The sequence below is a fragment of the Monodon monoceros genome, unplaced genomic scaffold (genome assembly GCF_005190385.1).
Source record: "Monodon monoceros isolate NGI ecotype Baffin Bay Population unplaced genomic scaffold, NGI_Narwhal_1 Super_Scaffold_18, whole genome shotgun sequence".
Lineage (NCBI taxonomy): Eukaryota > Metazoa > Chordata > Mammalia > Artiodactyla > Monodontidae > Monodon > Monodon monoceros.
In genome coordinates, this window is record NW_021703774.1 from 168,081,361 (window position 1) to 168,103,572 (window position 22,212).

The 22,212-nt window shown below is 52.7% G+C and overlaps 1 protein-coding gene across 1 annotated transcript in view; it reads right to left on the bottom strand.

Annotated features, from left to right (window-relative positions):
• Positions 1-4,894: 4,894 nt before the first annotated feature.
• The window catches only part of PADI4 (peptidyl arginine deiminase 4), a 31,385-nt gene continuing 14,067 nt past the window's right edge, over positions 4,895-22,212 (bottom strand). Inside the window, 13 exon segments of the mRNA XM_029227043.1 lie at positions 4,895-5,128; positions 7,002-7,126; positions 7,672-7,740; positions 8,576-8,678; positions 8,930-9,067; positions 14,698-14,805; positions 16,706-16,817; positions 17,745-17,769; positions 17,772-17,848; positions 17,993-18,158; positions 19,654-19,768; positions 19,770-19,780; positions 21,249-21,363. Coding sequence (XP_029082876.1) covers positions 4,895-5,128; positions 7,002-7,126; positions 7,672-7,740; positions 8,576-8,678; positions 8,930-9,067; positions 14,698-14,805; positions 16,706-16,817; positions 17,745-17,769; positions 17,772-17,848; positions 17,993-18,158; positions 19,654-19,768; positions 19,770-19,780; positions 21,249-21,363 — 1,398 coding nt within the window.

Sequence of the window (22,212 nt, forward strand, 5' to 3'; positions counted from 1 at the left end):
CACAGGCTCAGCGGCCATGGCTCACGGGCCCAGCCACTCTGCAGCATGTGGGATCTTCCCGGACCGGGGCATGAACCTGTGTCCCCTGTATCAGCAGGTGGACTCTCAACCACTGCGCCACCAGGGAAGCCCTGGGGACTTCTTAAAGTTGCAAATTCCTGGGGTGTGGTCCAGGAAGCTGCCCCCCCCCCCAGGTGATTAGGGGGATCCTTGACCATAGCTGTGTCACCAGCTCCCAGCAGGGGCCGGGCAGGTATTGGTGGAATGAATGGATGAAAGAGCCCCGCTGAGCGCGTCACCAGCTGCTCCCCATCTCTGCTTTCACTGAGCAAAGAAACGAGAACACCTGTTCCAGCCCACGAGGCTTACCAGCTAACTTTAAAACTGTTCATTTTATGTTTTAAGTGTGGGTTATAGTTATTCGTGAATAGCTATGACATTCATGGGTCCAAGTTCAAAAGGGGCTTAGCAACAGTTTCCCTCCTCCTGTCTCTCACCCACTCAGTTCCCTTACGTGCAGGCAGCCAGAGGCATCAGGTTCTTCTAAGTCTTTCCAAATAAATGTTATGCGTCACCAGGCCGACATGAACCTGTCTCCTCCCCTTTCCTGCATTTATATAAATGGTGATATACATGCTGCATAGTATCCCGTGCCTCGCTTTGTTCCCTTCATTGTATTTATAACTCAGAGAGAAGTTCTTCGTATCAGTAGGTAAAAAGCAACCTGAGCCTTTTTTATGGCTGTGTAGTATTCTGAGGGAGGCTGCACAATCATATATAAGCGTTTGTGTTCAGTCTTTTGCCCTGGCACACGATGCTGTGATGAGTAACCTGTGTGTAACTGCCTGGTGGACATAAGTTGGGTACCGTGTGAAGGCTGCCAGTGAGTCAGGCTTGGTGACTTCGAGATTAAAAAGAAAACTAGCCCCCCTTGGAGGCTTTAAGCATGCAGCATAACTGCAGGAGTGGCTTTTTTGGGGGGCTCTTGGAGGCAGGGGGTGGCCAGGAAGACCCTAACCGCCCCTCTGGTAGGAGGAACCCATCATGTGTATGCTCTCACCCCAAATGGCTCACCCGCACCCATCCACCCATCTGCTCCCACACAAGCCAGCCAGAGCCTGGCTGGAGGAAAGGGATGGTCTGACTTGGGAGGGGTCGAGAGGGCTGGGCTCAGGGTTCTGGAGCAGAAGAGCATGGGAGTTCTGTCCCTCCCACCTTTGGGCAGCTCTGCTTTGTGCGGGGCTCTGAGTATAGTGGGGAGGGGCACCCTCGGCCTGGTGCATGGAGAACCCTCAGGGCATGAGAGGGGCTTGGAGGGATCTAGAGCAGGTCCTGCACCCCCTCTAGGGGGATTGCTGTTCACCACTGACTCTCCAGCATCCACAAGAGTCGTGGACATAGTAGGTAATCAATAAGTTTTTGTGGTCCAAATGACTAAATGACCCCCAGTCCCTGCAAAAGATAACCCAGTGGGCTTCCCCACGTCTCTCCAATGAAGCAAGGGGTTTGTAACCATAAGGCAACTTTTACATGGATTCCCATGTTTCCTCACATGCTGATTCAGTGTAGGAAGTCCTCCCTCAGCTCCTCAGTGACGTTTCCTGAGATAATCAACTCCCATGGTCACTTTGGGTCACTGGTGGACATTATGGTATGCCACCTGACCCCCTCTTCAGGGCAGAGGCATTAATTCCCCAGCTGCTATGAGTGTTGGCTTCCGGCTGCTCACAGCAAGTCCCTTTCCTGGAATCGTCTACTGCCAATTTCCAAGGTTACAGTCCCTCCTTGGGGGCAGCTACATCCAATGTGGGGAGACAAAGGGCAGGCTGCTTGTCTTAATTCAGGACAACTCCGAGGGCCCAGCCCCAGAGCATGCCAGGGGATTTCCCAAAACCTTTGTGGTCACTACATCCCAGTTCATCGTCTCCCACTGCCCCCCAGACTCCCTCCCACCTATGGTTCCTAAGAGCACCCTCCCACCATCCCCCCCACCCCGCCCCTGGCCCAGAAACCTCCTGTGGGCAGAATCTGTTTCCGGGAAACAGACATAAAACAGTCACCAATCTCAATTCAGAGGTTTGAAAGTTGAATCCCACACGAAAGAAAACCCCTTAATTTGCTTTTATGAAATTAAATCTATCCCCCCACAAAAGGTGATAATTATGTGATGGGATAGAGGTATCAGCTAACACTACAGTGGTCATCGTATTGCAATATATAAATGTATCAAATCAACACGTTTGTACACCTTAAACTTACACAACGTATATGTCAATTATATCTCAATTTTTAAAAAGTTAAGTCTTTCCCGTTAGGATTTAATGCAGCTGCAAAACTTAGAACTCTGGAAAGGGGATGCTTGGCTTCTTTCTTCCCCTTCTATCTGTCCAGCTGGCAAGTGGTGGTTCCTAACCTGTAGTAGGTTGAATAATAGCCCCCAAAAGATATCAAGGCCCTAATCCCTGGAACCTGTGTTATCTCATATAGAAAGAGTCCTGGCAGTTGTGACTAAGAGTTTTTGAGCTAAGATTATCCTGGATTATCTGGGTGGGCCGTAAATGCCATCACAAGTGTCTTTATAAGAGAAGCAGAGGGAGTGACATACACAGAAGGAGAAGGCAACGACCACACAGGCAGAGATTGGAGCGATGCAGCCACCAGCCGAGGCATGCCGACAGCCACCAGAAGCTGGAAGAGGCAAAGGGTAGATTCTCCCCTAGGGCTCTGGAAGGGACCCGGCCTTGCGGACATCTTGATTTCAGCCCATTGAAACTGGTTCTGGACTTCTGGCCTCTAGAACTGTGAGAGGATAAATTTCTGTTGTTTTAAGCCACCAAGTTTGTGGTAATTTGTTAGAGCAGCTGCAGAAAACTAACGTGATTGCAGGAGAAGGGAGGGGAGATGGGTGTTAGGGAGGGAGGGAGGCAGCAGGAAAGTTCTTGCTCCTGGGCGCCACCACAAGATGCTCTACAGGGCTGGCAGGACTTAAACTGGTGCTTTCTCTCACTCGGGCTCCCCTGGCTCCTTTACTGATGCCCCACATCCCCCATGAGCGGTTGGAGGAGGCTCACTTGCACTTAGCTGATGCAAGGGCCGCTTTAGCCGTCAGCTCATCTCTCCAGCCTTTTGCAGCTCCAGGAATCTGGCAAGGGCTTCAGCTTTTGTCTACTGAGCTCATTCACTGCTCCAGGCTGCCCTATTGGTCAGGTTTGGGGACAACCTCACACCAGCTTCCCCTTGTGCACGACCCCCTTCTGTCCACAAGAAACACTTGTGCACCTTCTGCCTCAGCAAATTCCAAGCGGGGTGGGGGTGGGGGGAGCTGACTCTCTTCAGAGAAAGAAGCACGTGGTGACCGGGTTTATGGATCCCTTTCTCCTTAGTCTGTGTGAGGGCAGACACTCCGGATGACCATCTTTTTCCACCATCATGTTCTCCACGACCCACCTGAAAACAGCATCTCTGGGTGTTTTCTGAGCATCTCAGGCTCTATGGAGCCAAAATCTGGCCTCAATCATCAAGACCTCAAGTCACCAAGTTTTATTTTCTTCAGGGGACTCTTAAGTCCTAATGTCAGGGCCATAAAAGAAAACATATGAAAAGGACACAGGGGGGACTAACAACCTCACTCCACGAAACCCATGGCTCCTATCCTGCGCCACGTCCAGCTAGACAGAGTGTGGCACAGCAGAAAACAAGAGGGACAAGACTCTGCTTTAGAGGGCTTTCTAGCTGGTGGAACGGAAATGACAAATGGGAGAGACAATGAGAATTTGCTGATGTCTGAAACGTTTGCGTGTTTGAAACGACAGTCAGTTCTCATGTCCCCCTTGGGTTCTTGCATTCCACGTCTGTTGCCTTTTTTCCAAAGGACAATGTGACCAGAAATCAGGCTGCACCTTTGCCCTTGAACCTGATAAATATCGCTCTGTGGTATCCGGAGAAGCCTGAGGCTGACACGACTTCGTCTCTGCTGCTCTTTCCTGCCGAGTGTCCCTGTGATCCAGTCAGCTTTTTATAACTTTATTTTTTAATCATGAAATACAGAGAAGTGCAGTTAACATACACACACATTAAAGCAAATAATCAAATGAGCATCTGTACACCTCAGGCAGTTCACCTGGTTGGCTGTTTGGAAACTGACTTCAGTGCAGCTCTGGGGATGGGCTGCACCCCTGGGGGGGCTCAGCCTTCCCCCTCCCCCCTGAGTCTCCCTCAGAGGCTCCTTGGGAAGATTAGAATCAACTAGGCTCAGATCATAGAAAATTTTATAGACCCAATGTATGCCCGGGAAAGAAAGACATACGCAGGAATGTTGGCCTTCAATGTATCCCGGTCGAACCTTCAAGTTTGTAATATTCAATTCGACCATGACAGTGAGTGAATGAATAAATGAATGAATGCCAGGAGCATTAGCTTGACCTCACATACAAAGCGACTGTAAAACGTCATTGCAGGGGCTTCCCTGGTGGCGCAGTGGTTGAGAGTCCGCCTGCCGATGCAGGGGACACGGGTTCGTGCCCCGGTCCGGGAGGATCCCACATGCTGCGGAGCGGCTGGGCCCGTGAGCCATGGCCGCCGAGCCTGCGCGTCCGGAGCCTGTGCTCCGCAACGGGAGAGGCCACAGCAGTGAGAGGCCCGCGTACCGCAAAAAAAAAAAAAAAAACGTCATTGCAGCTTCTCACAGCAGAAGTGAGTTTTCAATGCCACGACCATGTTGGGGTCTTCGGTGAGGATTTCAGGGGCTGGGGCACAGGGGAAGGAATCAAGCCACTGCCCAGAGGGTGATCCTCCACCCCTCCCCGGGAGCCAAAATGTCCCCAAGAGCTCCTGCTGTGCCTCACTGCAGGGGACCAGAGCCTCTGGCCAGGAGCTTCCGGGGGCGGGGATGGGCTCAGGGCACCACGCACCACCACTTGAAGGAGAAGGGCTGCCGGTGCACGTTGGCGCCGCAGTGCACGTCCCCCTGCTGAACGTGGTAGGTGTAGAAGTCATCGATGAAGGTGCAGTGGAGGCCCAGCGGCTCCAGCAGGGACCGCACCTTCTCCTCCAGGCAACAGCGGCCGTTGATGATGGGCCCGAAGGGCTTGGGGATGCCCAGGTGCTTCCCCAGCACCAGCATGTTCACCTGCAAAGAAGCGGGAGCCCAGGTCAGGGGCGGCAGCATGCAGCCTGCGGCACCATCTGAGTGCCCCCTTCCTCTTCTGACCTTTGGAAATAACAGCCCCACTTCACAGATGAGCAAACTGAGGCCCAGGCCGGTAACGTGAGCTACTTAAGGCCACCCAGCGAGTCTAGGACTTATACTCAAATCTGTCGGACTCCGGGGTCCACATTCTTAACACTGCTCTCTCCTTCCCCGATGCCACCCTCTGGCAAACTCGATTACTCAAGGCCCAGCTCAAGTACCACCGCCTCCGTGAAGCTGCCGGTGAGTTAGTCATCTTCCTCTGTTTCCATAGCTCCCAGCACAGTGCCTGGCACAGAGCAGGCACTTAATAAATATCCGTTGATATGATCTGGTGATAAGTGACTACGTATTTGGGGCACTTTCCATATGTTATACCTTATGGAAGTGACTATGTTTCCTCCGTTATATTGGGAGGTGGCCTGGTGAGGTGAAAGGATGAGGATGTGGGCTCCAGGCCAACATGGATTTGAATCCCAGCACTACTATTATATAGCTATGTGGCCTTAGGCAAGTCACTTCGCCTCTCTGAGCCCCATCAGCAAAAAGAACCCAAACACATTTCCATTGCTGTGACAATTGGATAAGAACCTGTATGCAGAGTCTGTGCCAGCTCGTAGTAAGCACGGAGTCAGTCTCCAGGGCTTACGAGTCACTGAAGGGGCACCTCACCGCTCAGATGCAGCCCATGCCAAGTGCCTGGCACTCCTCATTTCTCCGCTTGTTCCACGCCCAGGCCCACGCCCCCACCGCCCATCACGGGGCTCCTGGGAGAGTCATGGCTCAGGCTCCAGCTCCCTCTGGAGCCTCGCACAGTGGAGGTACGAAGTTGGCCCTCAGCATAGCTGATTACTTCATCTGAGATGCCTCATCCCCCATCTGTCAGCATCAGCTTCCTTGCCTGTCTGGGCTAAACTGGAGAAAAAATGAAATGCTTGGGGCCAATTTTATTCCAGGGGTTAAGAGGAGGGTGCCCCCTCCTGTCTCATTTTAGCCAAGGAACCTTTATTCTGAACAAAATCTTCTGCAGCACTTCAGTGCATGAAACAGAAAAAATCTAAACCACTGCATTTGAGGTCCTACCTTGGAACCCCAGGGCCCTGGAGAACCCAGCTTGAAGAGCACTGTGCCAGGGACTACAGGCTCTTCCCTGAACTGTGATCCACAGCTGCAGCGGGAGACGGGGCTGAAGGACCCCAGTAGAATTGGGTGAGGTTTCTGCCTGGCCTTTGGGTATTCTTGGAAGAGACACAGCAAGAGGGCAGAGGGACGGGAAATATATACCAGGTGACTTCAAGATGGTGCTGGGGTCAGTTAAAAGTTCTCGACAAAAGTGGATCTCCCTCAAGTTCACCCTTCAGACAGGTGAATCCCACTTAGCCCAGGCAGTGCCAGCCTAACCTCCTCAGAGAGGCCTTCCTGGACCAGTCTGAAAAGGTGCCCCACCTTTATTCCCTTCATGGTACTTAATTCGACCTGAGAGCATCTTGCTTGTTGCTTGTCTCCGCCCCCCAGAACCTGCCCCCTTCCTACCTCACCCGCCACCGAAAGTCCACAGGGGGCAGTTCAGCCAGACCCCAGGCTCTGAATCCCAGCTCTGAATCCCACCTCTTGCCAGGGACCTGGTCTCCCTGGGCATCATCTGTAAAGTGGGGGCGATGATAGTCTTTGACCCCCAGGTGGTTGCCTAAAGCCTCTGTAAGGCGGATAGGGCCGTGCAAACCCCAACGGGTGAGGAGACAACCAAGCCTCCTGGACCCAGTGCCCAGCTGGCCTCTCTGACTTAAGGCTACTCAGAAGGTCACTTCCTCACCATGTTTGGGAAAAAGGCTTCCACCTTGAGGGTCCCTTTGAAGCCTTTCTGGAGCTTGAAGAGCTGGGGGATGTCCACGATGTCCCCTTCCGTCACGCCCAGCTCCTGTTCCAGTCGATGCATTTCTGGGGGGGCGGGAGGAGGGGACGGCGGTGGGCGGGGCGGGGCTAGCACGGGGCGGGGCGCGGGCTGCCGTGGGGGAGGGGCAGGTGGGGCCGAGGCCCGGCCAGGGGAAGGACCACGGACAGGGTCAGGAAGGCGGTGATGGGCACCTCCTTTTCCTCCCTCCTTCCCTCCCTCTGCTCAGTCCCTCTGCCTCTCTTTTCTGCTTCTGTGTCCCTGCCTTTCCGGTCACTCCAACGCTTGGCCTCTCTCCTGCCTCTGTCCCTCCGTTTCTGAGAGTTTCCCCCATCTTTCTCCAGCTCCAGCTTTGCCAATTCTCTCTCTTCCGTGCATCACCTTGTGTGTGTTCCTGTAGTGGTGACCGAGGTCTCCTCTCTCTCTTTCTCTCTCTCACACACACATTGACCCAAATCCCAGGGCTGTTCATCACGGAGCCCGTGGAAGGCTCTGCCTTGGGCCTCTAACCACAGGGAAGGGGGCTGGAGGTGGGGGTGGGAGTGTCGGGTCTGCCCAGGATATGGCATCTCCCGGGCAGCCAGGCTAGTACCTCCACATGAATTATGTTCTCTCAGTTTCTCGTTTGACAGAATGTCCTTTATTTTCTGCTGGGTTTTGTCTGTCATGGAGAAAAAGAAAAGAAAAAAAGCAGATGAATTCAGAGGTCCATTTTGCTCTTCCCAGCAGGTCCAGTTGGGGCTCAGTTTTCCCATCTATAAAATGGGGGCAGCAATGATTCCTAAAATATAGGTTTATTATGAGCATCTGGGAGGCAGATGACTTTAATAAAATAATCTATCAGGGTAAGTTCTCATTAAGAGTTTTACCTTTGCTCCCTTAAATTCTCTTATCTCCAAAGGGATCCCGTTTCTGGAGGGGCAAACAGAGGTCTGACCATTGCCTGATGCTACAGGACATATACAGATATTAGGTGAAAACTCTCAGCCATGGTGACTTCAACCTCTGACTGTGACCAGTGTCTGTGGATTTCACTGAAAAAAATTTCATTCTGTGCTCCACCCAGACTGAACTTTTTTCAGGTCCTCAAACACATCTTGCGTTCTCCTGCCTCTGTGCCTTTGCTGTTCCTTCTGTCTGGAATATCTCTCTTCCTTCCATCCCACTGCCCCATTTGCCTGGCCAACTCCTGCTCATCTCTCACGCTCATGCTTGATCTTCGCCTCCTCCAGGAAGCCTTCCTTGAGCTCCTCTCAGACACCCCTCAATGCCCCTGTGTTTAGTTGTTTCCTTGACTCACTTTGCCCTGGACTCTGGATCCTGAGGGCAGGGAGCTATTCTGCCCTGTTCATACAGCATCCCCAGTACTTAGCACAAAGCCTGGTGCTCAGTGGCTGCTCAGATGTCTGTTGCCTTAATGATTCTGTCTGGCAATAGGAGACCATGTGAAGGCAGAGGAAGTTTCCCAGGTAAAAGAACAGGCACAGCCATCTTACTCTTGACCCCTTGGAACAGCAGAGCCTCCCCATGGCCTTCCTTCATTTGTTCCTGGAACAGTTTGTAGCAGGACCTGGGGCTGGCCAGGAGCAGCCAGAAGCCCTGGAGGCAGAAACCCTGGGGTCAGAGGTCAGCTTTGCCCCTGGGTCTCCTAAGGAGGAAGGCTCTGCTGAGGGTACGGGGAGTGTGGGTTTGGACCTGGGCAGGCCGCCTTTTACATGCCCCCTCCTGGGGGTGAGGGAAAAACAGAGTCAGGAAGGTAAGGTCAGTCACCCCCAGGCAGAGGCAGAGCTGTGTTTGGAAACCCAAGAAGAAGGCATGTGGCTTCCTCCAGGGAGCCCCCCGGATTGCACCTTCTTGTGCACTGGAACGAAGCTCAGGAACTCATCCACGTGGCCCACAGACAGCCAGTCAGAGTAGAGTTTCACAGGGGCCTGCACCTGCTGGGCACTGAGGAAATCCTGCAGGTCCTGGTGCGTGTCCTGGCTTTCCTTGCTGCCAACGCCGGGTTAAAGGAGTGTTATGGGGAGATGGGGGTGGGGGAGCCAACAAAGGTGGGGATTAACAAGGAAGTCTCTTCCGGACTGGGACTTGGCGAAGGGGTCAATGTTCTCCTTCAGGGAAGGGATTCAGGACCCTGGGATACCTTTTTTTTTTTTTTATTACATCTCCATCTTCATGAGAAGACCGGGCAGGTGACACACCTCTCATTCCCGTATTAGTTTCCAGCTGCTGCTGTAACCCAATTCGTGGCTTCAAACAACACACATTTATCTCTTACGGTTCTGAGGTCAGAAGTCTGAAATCAGTTTCACTGGGCTAAAATCAAGGGGCGGCATGTTGGTTCCTTTTGGAGGCTCTGGCAGAGAATCCATTTTCTTTCCTTTTTCAGCTTCTAGTGGCCACGTTGGCTGGTCGCCTCTTCTTGCATCTCTTCAATGCCCATCACTCCAGCCTCTGTTGCTGTCATCACATGCATTTTCCCAGCGCAACCCACCTTCCTCCCTCTCACAAGGAGCGCTGTGATTACATAGAGGCCACCCAGAGCCTGAGAATCCCCATCTCAAAATCCCTAACTTAATCACATCTGCAAAGCCCCTGTTGCCATGTAAGACAGCGTCTGCTTCTGGGGAGTAGGCCACATTTGAGGAGCCATCATGCGGTCTACTTACTGCACCTATAACTCGGCTTCCTACAAGTCGATGGTCTGTACCCTGGGGCTTCATGGGGGCCACAGACTCCCTGAAAACAGATTCCAAATAGTGAGCTTGGGTGCATTTTCCTGGGAAGATGACTAGTCTCAAGGAGGTCTGTGATAGCATAAGTCTAAAAACTATCATTTCCAAATCGTCCCTTTCTCTCTAAAACCCATGCCAACCTGACTTCCTCCCTGGCTGGGCCGTCAACACTGCTCCCTCGAGGTCTTCGTGGTCACACAGCTAAACCCAAGGGCAGTGCCCAGACTTCCTTGTCCATTAGCAGCATCTGAGTCAGCTGGTCACCCCCATGTCCCTCCCACACTTTCTGCACTTCGCTTCGGCCATTGCTCCCTCTCAGCCTCCTGTGCACTGGGGTCCCCAGACCTGGTCCTTGATTCACTCCCTCCTTTGACGATCTCACCCAGTCTCATGAAATACCATCCACGTGCTGACCATGCCCACGTTTATATCTCGGTCTGTATTTCCCTCCCAAACGCCGTACATGTGGTACAATGTCTGACTTGGATGTTGACTAAATATCTCACATTTGCCCCAAGCAGAACTGCTGATCCCTGCTTCCCAGCTCCTTGTTCCCTGTTCCTCCCTCAGTCCTCCCATCTCAAGGGATGACACCTGCCACTCACAAGGGTCAAAACCTGGAGTCATCTAGGCTTGTCTCTCCCTCACAGCATCAGGAAATCCCATTGGCTCTGTCCTCAAAACATGTCCCAAATCTGGCTGTTTCTCACCCCCTCCCCTGCTCCCCTGGTCTGCAACCCCATCATCTTTCCAGTTACAGCACCAGCCTCATCCCCACTCTCCCTGCTCCCACCCTTGCCCCACTGCCGTCCATTCTCAGTGGGCAGCCAGAGGTTCTCTTTAGTAACATCAATCAGATCATAATCACCCTCTGTTTAAGACTCTGCAATGATTCCCCAGTTTCTCAGATTCTAAACAAATGGCTTTACGATGGCCAAGAAGCTCACAGGATCCGTCTCCCCACTACACCTCATCCCCGTCACCTCTCTGCCTCTCCTACCACTTTGCCTCTTGCTCACTCAGCTCCACCCCTTCAGGCCTCCTCGCTATTCTGTGAACATGCCAGGCATGCCCTGCCTCAGGGCCTCTGCACTGGCTGTTCCACCGCCCAGAACACTCTTCACCAAGATATCTACAGAGTCAACTTCTTCACCTCTTTCCTGTTTTTGCTCCAGTGTCAGCTTCTCAAAGAGGCCTCCCCTGACCATTTTATTTAAAATTGCAATCCAGTCCCCCCACCACTCTGGCACCTGTGAGCCCCTTGATTCTGCTCTTTCTTTTTCTGTAGTACTTGATTTCACCTCCCAACATATAATGTAATGTATTTATTCATTAAACATATTGTTCCTTGTCAATCTCTCTGGGCTAGAATGTCAGCTCCATGAGGGCAGGGGCCTTGGCATTGCTCACCAATAGATTCCAAGTGCCTAGAACAGGGCTGGGCACAGAGTATGTGCTCAAAGAACATTTGATGAATGAATAGCAAATTCATCCAAGTCACTGCCCTGGCTGTCGCCATGAGAAGAAAGCTACCTAGGCTGCAGACTTGGATTTCTGCAGGCGAATGAAGGGGTATCCATGGTCTGGAAAAGGGCCCCCCAACCCAGAGCAAGATGTGCAGGAGATGCTCACATGTGCTACTCGCTACAGATTCCAGCACAGGCTTAGAATGTGTCCAAGTTCTCCTCCAGTCTTTCTGGTCCATCAAAGATGAAAGTCCCAGAGTGGGTGATGCAAATCCATCCTTAACACCCGCTAACCTCCCGTCTTAACAAGCGGAGGGTGAAACCTGGTTCGGAGATTTTGCAGTCATTTGTGTGGAGCTGGATTTAATAGCACTCTTTTGTTTTCATTCTGTTTAACTTCAAGGTTCAATGCTTCTACTTATGGCAAGTGCTACTGGTGTTCCACTGACCGGTTTAAAATGTACTGATGTTGTCTTGTGGGAGAACACCCACCACGTGTAAGCTACATGCTAAGTGCCTGGTGTACAGTGATGGGCACTACGGCCCAGGCGTGCCCTTGTGGTGCTTCCAGTCTAGCAGGGAGACAGGATGGAAAGTAAACAGTCTGGTGATTTATAACAGAAGGAACCAGCAGTGCTACAGTGGAGAATGCCAGGGGCGTGGATGTGTCCTTCAGTACCAGGATGGCCTCACTAAGGAGGGCATTGAAGCTGAGACCTGAAGGTGGAGAAGCAGCCAGACATGTGAACCGGGAAGCTAACCGGGAAGCGGGAACAGCATATGAAAAGGCCCTGGGGCAAGCACAAGTTGGGTACATTTGAAGAACAGGAAGGAGGCCAGTGGGGCTGGAGCCGGGTGAGGGACAGGGAAAGTGGCCCATGACGGGGTTGGAGAAGCAGATGGGGCCGTTGCCTGGTGAGGAGTTTGACTTTTTTTTTTTAACATCTTTATTGGAGTGTAATTGCTTTACAATGGTGTGTTAGTTTCTGCTTTATAACAAAGTGAATCAGCTATACATATACATATATCCCCATATCTCCTCCCTCTTGCATCTCCCTCCCTCCCACCCTCCCTATCCCACCCATCTAAGTGGTCACAAAGCACCGAGCTGATCTCCCTGTGCTATGCGGGTGCTTCCCACTAGCCATCTATTTTACATTTGGTAGTGTATGTATGTCCATGCCACTCTCTCACTTCGTCCCAGCTTACCCTTTTCCCTCCCCATATCCTCAAGTCCATTCTCTATGTGTGCATCTTTATTCCTGTCCTGCCCCTAGGTTCTTCAGAAACTTTTTTTTTTTTAGATTCCATATATATGTGTTAGCATACGGTATTTGTTTTTCTCTTTCTGACTTACTTCACTCTGTATGACAGACTCTAGGTCCATCCACCTCACTACAAATAACTCAATTTCGTTCCTTTTTATGGCTGAGTAATATTCCATTGTATATATGTGCCACATCTTCTTTAGCCATTCATCTGTTGATGGACACTTAGGTTGCTTCCATGTCCTGGCTATTGTAAATAGAGCTGCAATGAACATTGTGGTACATGACTCTTTTTGAATTATGGTTTTCTCAGGGTATATGCCCAGCAGTGGGATTGCTGGGTCGTATGGCAGATCTAGTTGTAGTTTTTTAAGGAACCTCCATACTGTTTTCCATAGTGGCTGCATCAATTTACATTCCCACCAACAGTGCAAGAGGGTTCCCTTTTCGAGGAGTTTGACTTTGATCCCAATTCTTTTCCTGAGTGATTTGAATACCCCAGACGAGAGTGGCTAAGAGACCGTCGCAGCCCCCCTCTTCCGAGGCTGTCTGTGGGTTGGGTGAGGACACCTGTGCTGCGGTGTCTGTCTGTCTGCCTGGCAGCTGGCTTGTGACGTCAGAGAGCCTAGCCTTCATCACTCTTGGAGACATGGCCACGGAACACAATAGGACTGAAATCAGCGAGAAGGGCCAAAGTCTCAGCACAGCAGGCAAATTCATCCTGTTGCTCCTGAAACAGGATTAACCTGATTCTGTGGCAGAGAGACACCAGTGACCCCAACTAAATCCCCTCATTGTCACCACTCAGCACAGGAGAACAAGCGAGTTAAACTCAAGTTTCTTTTCAAAGCCTCCTGCGTGGGCAGGGCTGCTTCCTTTCCCCTTGGGGCACAGGGTGCTCCTTGGAAAGCCATTCACCACAGCAAACCTTGCACCCCGCACTCTTTCCTTTGTTTTCCCTGGTGCCTGAGGTTAGGGGGCTGTCCAGGCTCAGATCGCAGGCCTGGGGTCTTACTGGGAAAGCAGGGAGCAGGGTGCTCATGGCCCAGTTTGAATTCTAGCTTCACTCTCTTTTTGTGTGACTTCAGGAAAGCTGCTTCACTTCTCTGAGCCTCAGTTTCTTCATCTATAAAATGGGTCTAGGGCTTCCCTGGTGGCACAGTGGTTGAGAGTCCGCCTGCCGATGCAGGGGACACAGGTTCATGCCCCGGTCCAGGAAGATACCACATGCCGCGGAGCGGCTGGGCCCGTGAGCCATGGCCGCTGAGCCTGCGCGTCCAGAGCCTGTGCTCCGCAACGGGAGAGGCCACAACAGTGAGAGGCCCGCGTACCGCAAAAAAAAAAAAAAAAAAAAAAAATTGGGTCTAGTGATAGCATCTACCTTAGAGGTTGTTAGATTAAATGAGTCAGCTCATGTAAGAATTTAGCCCTGTGACTGCCACGGAACGCGTGCTCAATAAATGTAACCATTATTATTACTATTATTATTATTATTCTTTGCTGAGTTTGCCCGAAACTGCCAGGTTAGTCAAGCATGACTCACTAATATGTCACCCTCGCCCCACCCCTCAAACACACGTAGAGACCTTGGCTGACAAAGTCACACTGAGGAAGTGACCACTCTGATCCTGAACACCCCCATGTCCCAGAGGGGGCCCCCCAAAGACCAGCCTCCCACCCAAAAGACAGAGCCTCCAGCTGGACATTGGGGAAGGCTCTGGTCCTGGCCCTACCCTCACCTTCCAGCAAGAGCATCTTTTTTTTTTTTTTTTTTTGGCTGCATTGCACAGTATGTGGGATCTTAGCTCTCCGACCAGGGATCGAATCCGTGCCCCCTGCAGTGGAAGCGTGAAGTCTAATCCACTGGACCGCCAGGGAAGTCCCAAGAGCATCTATGGAGAGGACTTATGTCCTCGGCAGGGTTTTCCTGAGGACAAAGTGAGCTCATGGCCAGGAAGGGCTTTGGGAAGGGAAGAGCCAGATCTCATCACATCACAAAAGTTCCCCGGCCACCTGTGTGGTGGCTGCTTGGGCAGGACGCACACCTGCAGGATGCTCAGCAGCAGGCGGGGGCGGGAGACAGAAAATGAGGAAGGAGGCCTCAAGGCAAGGGTTTCAGCGCTGGTGCGCATCCCCGCCTAGTGCATACCAGCATGCCTTTGATGGGGAAATCCTTCAGGCCTCTGTTCCTTGGGGAGGCAAAGACCACGGGCAGCGCTTTGTGCGGGGCTTGGACGTAGCCGATCTCCATCTCATCCTGTGAAGAGCGAGGGCAGGGGAGGCTGTTACGTGCGCTGCCTGGGTCTCAACCCCCAGCGCAGGGGTGGGGTTGTGGAACCATCCACACGCTCCCCCTTGCCGTCAAGGGCAAACGCACGTGGGACATTCAACTCCAGAGGAGGGGCTCCGGGAAAGCAGAGCTTACTGTCCTGTATTTGAACCAACGTGTAGTGGAATCAATGGCGTGCCCTTCACTCTCGCTCCCGGTAAGTGCCCGGCCAGATGCCAGGGACCCATGGTGTGTGAGCCTGTCCTCAAGGGGGGATCCAGGAGCTGGGCACTCACCACCCGGTGCTAGGAGGTGATGGGAGGGAGGTGAGGGGTCTTCGGGAACACGGAGGAGGGACTCCTGATTCAGTTGGGATGGGTCAGAGGAGAGTTCTTAAAAAGAACCTACTTTACAGCACAGGGAACTCTACTCAATGCTCTGTGGTGACCTAAAAGGGAAGGGAATCTAAGAAAGAGAAGACATATGTATATGTGTAACTGATTCACTTTGCTGTACAGCAGAAACTAACACAACATTGTAAAGCAACTATCCTCCAATAAAAATTAATTTTAGAAAAAGAGAAAGAGGGCTTCCCTGGTGGCGCAGTGGTTGAGAGTCCACCTGCCGATGCAGGGGACACGGGTTCGTGCCCCGGTCCAGGAAGATCCCACATGCCGCGGAGCGGCTGGGCCCGTGAGCCATGGCCGCTGAGCCTGCACGTCCGGAGCCTGTGCTCCGCAACGGGAGAGGCCACAACAGTGAGAGGCCCGAATACCGCAAAAAAAAAAAAAAAAAGAAAAAGAGAAAGAGAAAGAGCATTGCTGAGCTGAGGCTGGAGGGCAGCGGTAGCTCCGCCACAAAGGAGGGCAGGTGAGGCCCCAGCCGAGCCCATGGGGCAGAGACGGGGAGGGTGCAGAAATGAATCGGGTACACATCCTGCCTGTATTTTAGCAGGCAGACGTGATGTTGGACACATCACTATTAGCTGAACCATCCAAAATTGCCATTCTTGGAGGTAAAAAATGGTGGCATATCAGACATTTCTTCTGGTTCAACCTGATTTAACACAGATGGAAGGATGAGAAAGGAAGAGAGGGTATTATTTGGAGGTTTAGAAGAAAGAAGAATGAATTCCCCCTGGAAGGATTGAGGACATTTACGGAGGAGATTCGAGCTGGGATACGACGGGACTGATTTGGACGTGGGGGTAGGAATGGGGAGGGCGGCTGGAGAGAAGGAACAGGGCTATGGGATGGGGTGGGAGCAGGGCGGGCAGCATGGAAGGAGAGGCACGGAGGCTCAGTCAGCCCGCCAACTGCCCACTGGCACCACCCAATGCCAGGTTCTCGGTGCTGAGCTGAATGAGACTCCCTCTCTGCCCTCAGGGGGCTTATGGCACGACGGGGTGGAGGGGGAGCCTGGCACAGAGATGGAATGGTGATCCAGTGTGGCTGGTGTGGGACAGCCAGATTGAGAGGCAAGCTGAGAAGGAGGAGATGGGAGCCATGGAAAGTGCTGGAGCAGGGGTGTGGCCTGGCCTGGTGGCCGAGCCCGGGAAGGCTGGCTTGGAGGGAGGCTGCTAGGGGGAATGGTTGAGCTCCAGCCCCCTGAGCTTTGCAGCATTTCCTCAATTTCCTGAAGTTGCCTGAGAGTTTTCAAGCAGGAAGGTGGTCATCTTGGTGACCACAGCGGGCATGACGTGGCCACAGTAGATGTCAGTGGAGTCACTTGCCTGAGCCCTCCATCTGTGAGGACCCTCAGAGGCTCCTAACTCCCTGCCTGTCTGAGGAAGGGTGACCAGCCAGGTGCTCGGCCGAGCCCTAGGAGCCCAGGTCCCCGTGTCCCTTGACCCTCAGGGATGCGCCTCCTGTGTGCCCGGGCCACGCACCTGCATCCACCGGTCATTCATGCTCTCTTCCTTGGCACAGACCATCAGCCTGCACCTGGCTTTCTTGGCCAGAGCAGCCACTGACTTCAGGAAATCCTCATTTTCAAATAACCTAGAAAGAAGAGAAAAAACAACCTCCTTAGTGCCCTTGATTCAGCAGCCAGTGGCCTTGGCTGGCCTCCGAGGGGGCAAGCTGGACCCCCTGGGGTGTCTCTAGGGATGGAGCAGGACCTCAGGGCTGGATGGAGGAGGGGAGGGGCACGGTGGGTGCTCCAAGGCACCTGGAGCCTGGACAGAGACCGCAGCTCACCCTGCCTCTCTGCTCTTAGCAAGCATAGTTCACTGAACTCTGGTAACAACCCAGGAGGGGAGCTAGCAGTCAGCCTTCCACCGAGGAGGAGACAGAATGAGGAGGTCAGAGCTCAAGGTCACGCCATCTGGATTCGAACCCAGGCCTTGCTGGCTTCCAGCCTGCGTCCCGACCACGGGGTTACATTCTCACCCCTTCTGCCCCAAAGCAATGGGAAGGGGAGAGGGGAAGGTCCCCCTGTGACCCCACATGGTTAGCAGGGGCTCTCAGACTGTGGGAGGGATGCCGAGCCTCCCCCGGCAACTTGTGAAAACACAGCTGGGCCCCATCCCGTCCCCAGAGTCTCGAGACCCAGCAGTTCAGAGGTTGGCCCGGAACGTGCATTTTAAATGAGTGCCCAGGGGTTTCCGGTGCAGAAGGCTTACAGGCTGCCCTCTGAGGAGCCCTGGAGGCCTCACCCAGGGACTCAGGGTTCTCATCTTCCAGGTCTGGCAAACTCTAGAGGCCCCCAGGAGCTAAAGGAGCCCTTGGGCTGCCTCAGGGCAGGATAGTGACATGAAAACACCACCAATAATGATTTTCCCGACCTTTTTATGGTTCTTAACAAGCCTCAGCCCTCAGCAAGTCATAGCACAGATACCACTTTTCCCCATTTACACAGCAAGTGCATGATGGGCTCTCCCTGGGGGTGTGTCTGTGCCCCTCCCTCAGCCCTCCAGGGCCCCTCACCTGCACACATACACCTCCTCGGGGACTGAGTGTTGGGGGTCATGATCCAGGGGGCCACATGGAAGACCACGCTGTCTTGGAAAACCAGGGCCTTGGGGGAGCTCCTGCAGGGGGAGGGACAGGGGAGGAACTGTCACAGCAGCCAGGGCCCAACACCTACTGCTTCCCAGTGGCTGTTTGGAGCCCCCTCCACAGCTGGGCCAGTGCCTGGAAGCCCAGATCCCCCTTCTTGGCCTACCGGGTTGGACGTGTCCAGCAGGGAGACATTGAGGGAAATGAGCCCTGGGAAGCTGGCGTCTGGGAAAGCCAGGCCCTCCACATAGAAGTCTGTGCTGTGATGGCCACCCTGGAGCTCCAGCAGGTGAGAGGGATGCTGTGGCCCCAGGATCATGCCGTACCTGGAGGGCTGTTTGTCTGCTGGGAGAGAGCAGGGGGGGCTCAGGTCTGCGTTCCTACTTCTGAGACCTTGTCTTCTTGGTGTGTGATGCCTTCCCAAGGCCGTGGCATCTCACCCCTAAGGATCCCTCACAGCTGGATCTGGCAGGAGCCTCCCCTTAGGAGGAAGGGACTAAAGGCCCTGCCCTCGCCCTCCCAATGGAGGCCCAGGAGTGGAGTGATGAGGGCGCCTGAGTCATTCACAACTTTGCAGAAAGTCCAATATACATTATAGTTCGTTCATTCATTCATCCATCCATTCACTCCCTATCACCTGCTCTCAGCTGACACCTGGAAAGACCAGGGTGACAGACACTGTCCTGGTCCCCAGGGAGTGCATAATCTCCTGGGTAAGTAGGGAGGAGCAAAGACAGTCAAAATTACAGATAGTAGTAAGTTCTGGAAGGTCAGGGAAGGCTTCCTGGAGGAGGTGATACCTCCATAGAGGCAAGGAGTTGGTTTGTGGCCAAACCAATGTCAGTCTAATCGCTGAGGTTTGAATGGAAGTCAGATCAAGTTGTGCCTCTGCACAGCCCTCAGATGGCCCCCCACCTCCCACAGACTAGCCACAGTCATTTCCTGCCTCCCTGACCCAGCCCCTTCCCCTCCGGCCTTTCTTCTCCACCCTCATCCCCCCCCCCTCCTTAACCCTTGCATTATGCACTCCAGCCGAGCCAGCCTCCCTGCATTCCTCAAGCCCATGGGCACATCCCACCTCAGGGCCTTTGCACCTGTGGTTCCCTCTGCCAGGAGTGTCCTTCCCCTGGGTGTTCCCACACCTCTGTCTGCTCAATGACATCTTCTGGGGGAAGCCTTCCTCGGCCCCCCTTCCCCACACCCCTCGTTCTCTTCCTCTTCACTGTTGCATCCCTCTGTGTAGCATTTAATGCCGTCTGAGGCACTAGACACTTTACTTAATGATTTTACATATCACTGCTCTCAACCCGCTGAGATGAAAGTGACATGAGGGCAGAGACTTTGCTTTGTTCTTTGCTCCGTGCCCCGTGCCTAGAACTGAGCCCGGCACTCAGTGGCAGGTGCTCGCAAGCCGCTGAGAAGTTACTGATGTCTCTGATCACCAGGTTGTTGGAGAACAAATTATTACATATTACAGTTATTATGTGCAGTCAGCTTGGATTCAAAAACCTCTGTAAACAACAGTCCTGTGTGTGTGTGTGTGTGTGTGTGTGTGACAGAGACAGACACACAAAGAACAGCTACCACAGTCCTTGGGAGGGAGGTCATTTCCTTCTCAGTGCTCATCCAGCTCATCATCTCGTTTGCTGCATTTTGTCTGTGCCCTTTCTACAAGGCAGTGGGCAGAGATGTCCATCGTGCTTACTGCGGCATTCTCAGTTCTTAGAACCTGGCACAGGGTAGGTGCTCGGGAATTATTCACCGAAGTGTGTGTGAAGGGGCTGAGTCCCATTGGCTGGGGTGGGAAGGGAACACCAAGGTGACGGCCAAGGGCGACTCACCATTGGCTCGAAACACCTGACTTTATCCATCTCAGACTTGGCCACATGGAGCACCAGCTGGTGCTTGCTGAAGTCCCTGGGGGTCTTCGTGCTCAGGGTCACCAAGGACATTGTCCTTCAGGTCTGGAATGAGAAGGGCATGGCCTGAGACGCAGGCCCCTGAGACTACGCCCCCCCACCCAAGACCACCCTTCATCACGTCACCTGCTTTATTTTCCTTATGCTCTTTCCAGTATTTAAACAATATTTTTCATTTTAGAATTAAAGGAATTCAAGGTTTTGGTCCTCTCCCACTAGGATGAACTTAGGATGTAAGCTGGCCAAAGCAGAAATCACATTTATCTTGTTTGTTGCTCTGTTCCCAGCTCCGAGAAGCATCTAGAACAATGCCTAGCACAAGGCAGGTGCTCAATAATTATTTGTGGGGTGAATGAGTGGAAAGGTTTCTCCCCGGGGCCTGCGTGGGAAGTGAGCCAACCTGAATAGTGGCCGGCAAAGGCTTGGGGAGATTGAAGATGGACGAGAATCAGAGGCTGGACAAGAGTCACGTGGTCAAGGGCACTGGAGTGGGCGGGGTTTGAACCCTGGATCTCTGTGGGCTTGGGGAGGTATTTCAGCTCTCCGTCCCTCTGCTTCCTCGTAAATACACAGGGCTAAGCGCAGAGCCCACACGGAGGGAAGGGTGCAGTCATATGTGTAAAGTGCATATTATAGCGCCCGGGCTGTTTGATTATTACTGTGTGCCAGGCACCGTGTAGAGGCTGCTCCCTGGCATCAGGCCAGGCCAACTCCATGCAACTTTAAAATGCATCCATTTCAAAAAAAAGAAAAAAAAAAAAAATGCATCCATTTCTAGGCCATTCTAGCAACTCCCCAGGAGGGCGGCAGCTGCTGCCCTGGCCAAATGATCCTGCCCCCCTCAGCACCCTCCTCCAGTGCAGGTCTTCCACCCTGGCCATGCCTCAGAGGTGTGCCAGCAGGGACCCTGCGCCCAACTTGTGCCCCTAAACCTGCCCTGGTGTTGGGATGCCTGGGTTCAAATCCTGAGCCTGTGACTTACTAGCTGTGTGACCCAGAGCAAATTGCTTAACTTCCCCATACCTCAGTTTTTCCATCTGTAAAGTGGGGGTGAGGACCATACATACTTCTGAAACTTGAGCTGAAGGATCAAATGAGTTAAGAATTCTGAACTGGTCCGAGCAGTGCCCAGCCTATGGCAGGGGCTCAGGGCTGCTCTGGCATGAATTTGGGGGCTCTAGTCAGGCTTTCATTTTGAATTATTTTGGGCCCCAGGTTTGACCCAAGAGCAGAAGTTTGGGTTGGTTAACGGGCTGGGGATGGAAATTGGGCCCTGGAGGAGGCATTGGGAGACTGAGCGTTGCTCCCAGCTCTTCCCTGGCTGCTGTGTGACCTTGGGCAGGTTACTTGCCCTCTCAGGACCCCTGTCCATTCCTTCACCTACATAACAGGCATGCTAAAAAGAACATGCTTCCAATAACCCTGGTTTCTGAGGGTTGTTACAAGGCTCAGGACAAAAGGCTTCACAAAAAGGCAATGCTCTATTCCCATTGGTTCTTGGGGGGGTCTTTACCTTTGCTGTCAAGCTGGTCATCCTTGCAGTCCACAGTGGAAGATTTGGGATTGTCTCTGTCACAGTTCACTAGCAGGATGGCACCCTGCCCATGAGGGCCCCAGGTCCAGGTCCTCTGTGGACACCCAGCAGAGATGGGGCACACTTAGGAACCTGTGTATGCCCCTCCAATTCCTGGGAAAGCCCAGCCACCTTGCCCTAACACCTCGATAGCCTTTTGTGATTTACACATTTTGTTCCCACATCAGGTAATTTTTTGGTCCCAAGAGTGGATTTTTGCCTGCCCCAAAAGTCATAAACAAATTCCACTCATCCACTTAAAAAAAGGAGCCCAAGACAGTAAAATTGATTTCAACAGCTTTTAAAAACTGTTGGATTAGCAAACCAAACTGCACTAAATATTTGTGTCTAGACTCAAATCTAAATAGCTCCTCTTCTGAGAACTCTTAATTACTCCTTCATCAAAGTGTGGGCACTATTCTTAGCAGTTGGTTACTGTCTGCCCAAAGATGAAAGCAAATTGAGCAGCTCCTCCCAGCAGGAATCTAATAGTGATGACATCTTCTGTTTGTAGGAGAGCATTCTCCCCCCGGGGAATGACTGTGTTTTGGGAGGGACCCAAGGATGAATTCCACTCCCAGAGCTGTAATTCTTCCCCCCACTTTTGACTGACCCCACAAAGGGATATTAATTTTTGACAGGTCATATCATCTTAAAGTGCACACCAGCATATGGAGAATTCCCTGGCGGTCCAGTTAGGACTCGGTGCTTTCACTGCAGGGGGCACGGGTTCGATCCCTGGTTGGGGAAATACTATCCGGCAAGCCACGCAGTGTGGCCAAAATAAATAAATAAAATACAGTGCACACCAGCACAAAAATGTGCAGGCGGCTTTGGGGTTTCAGGGACACCCTGAGGTTTATCCATGGGCCCCAGTTAAGACGATTCATCACCTGTGTACGAC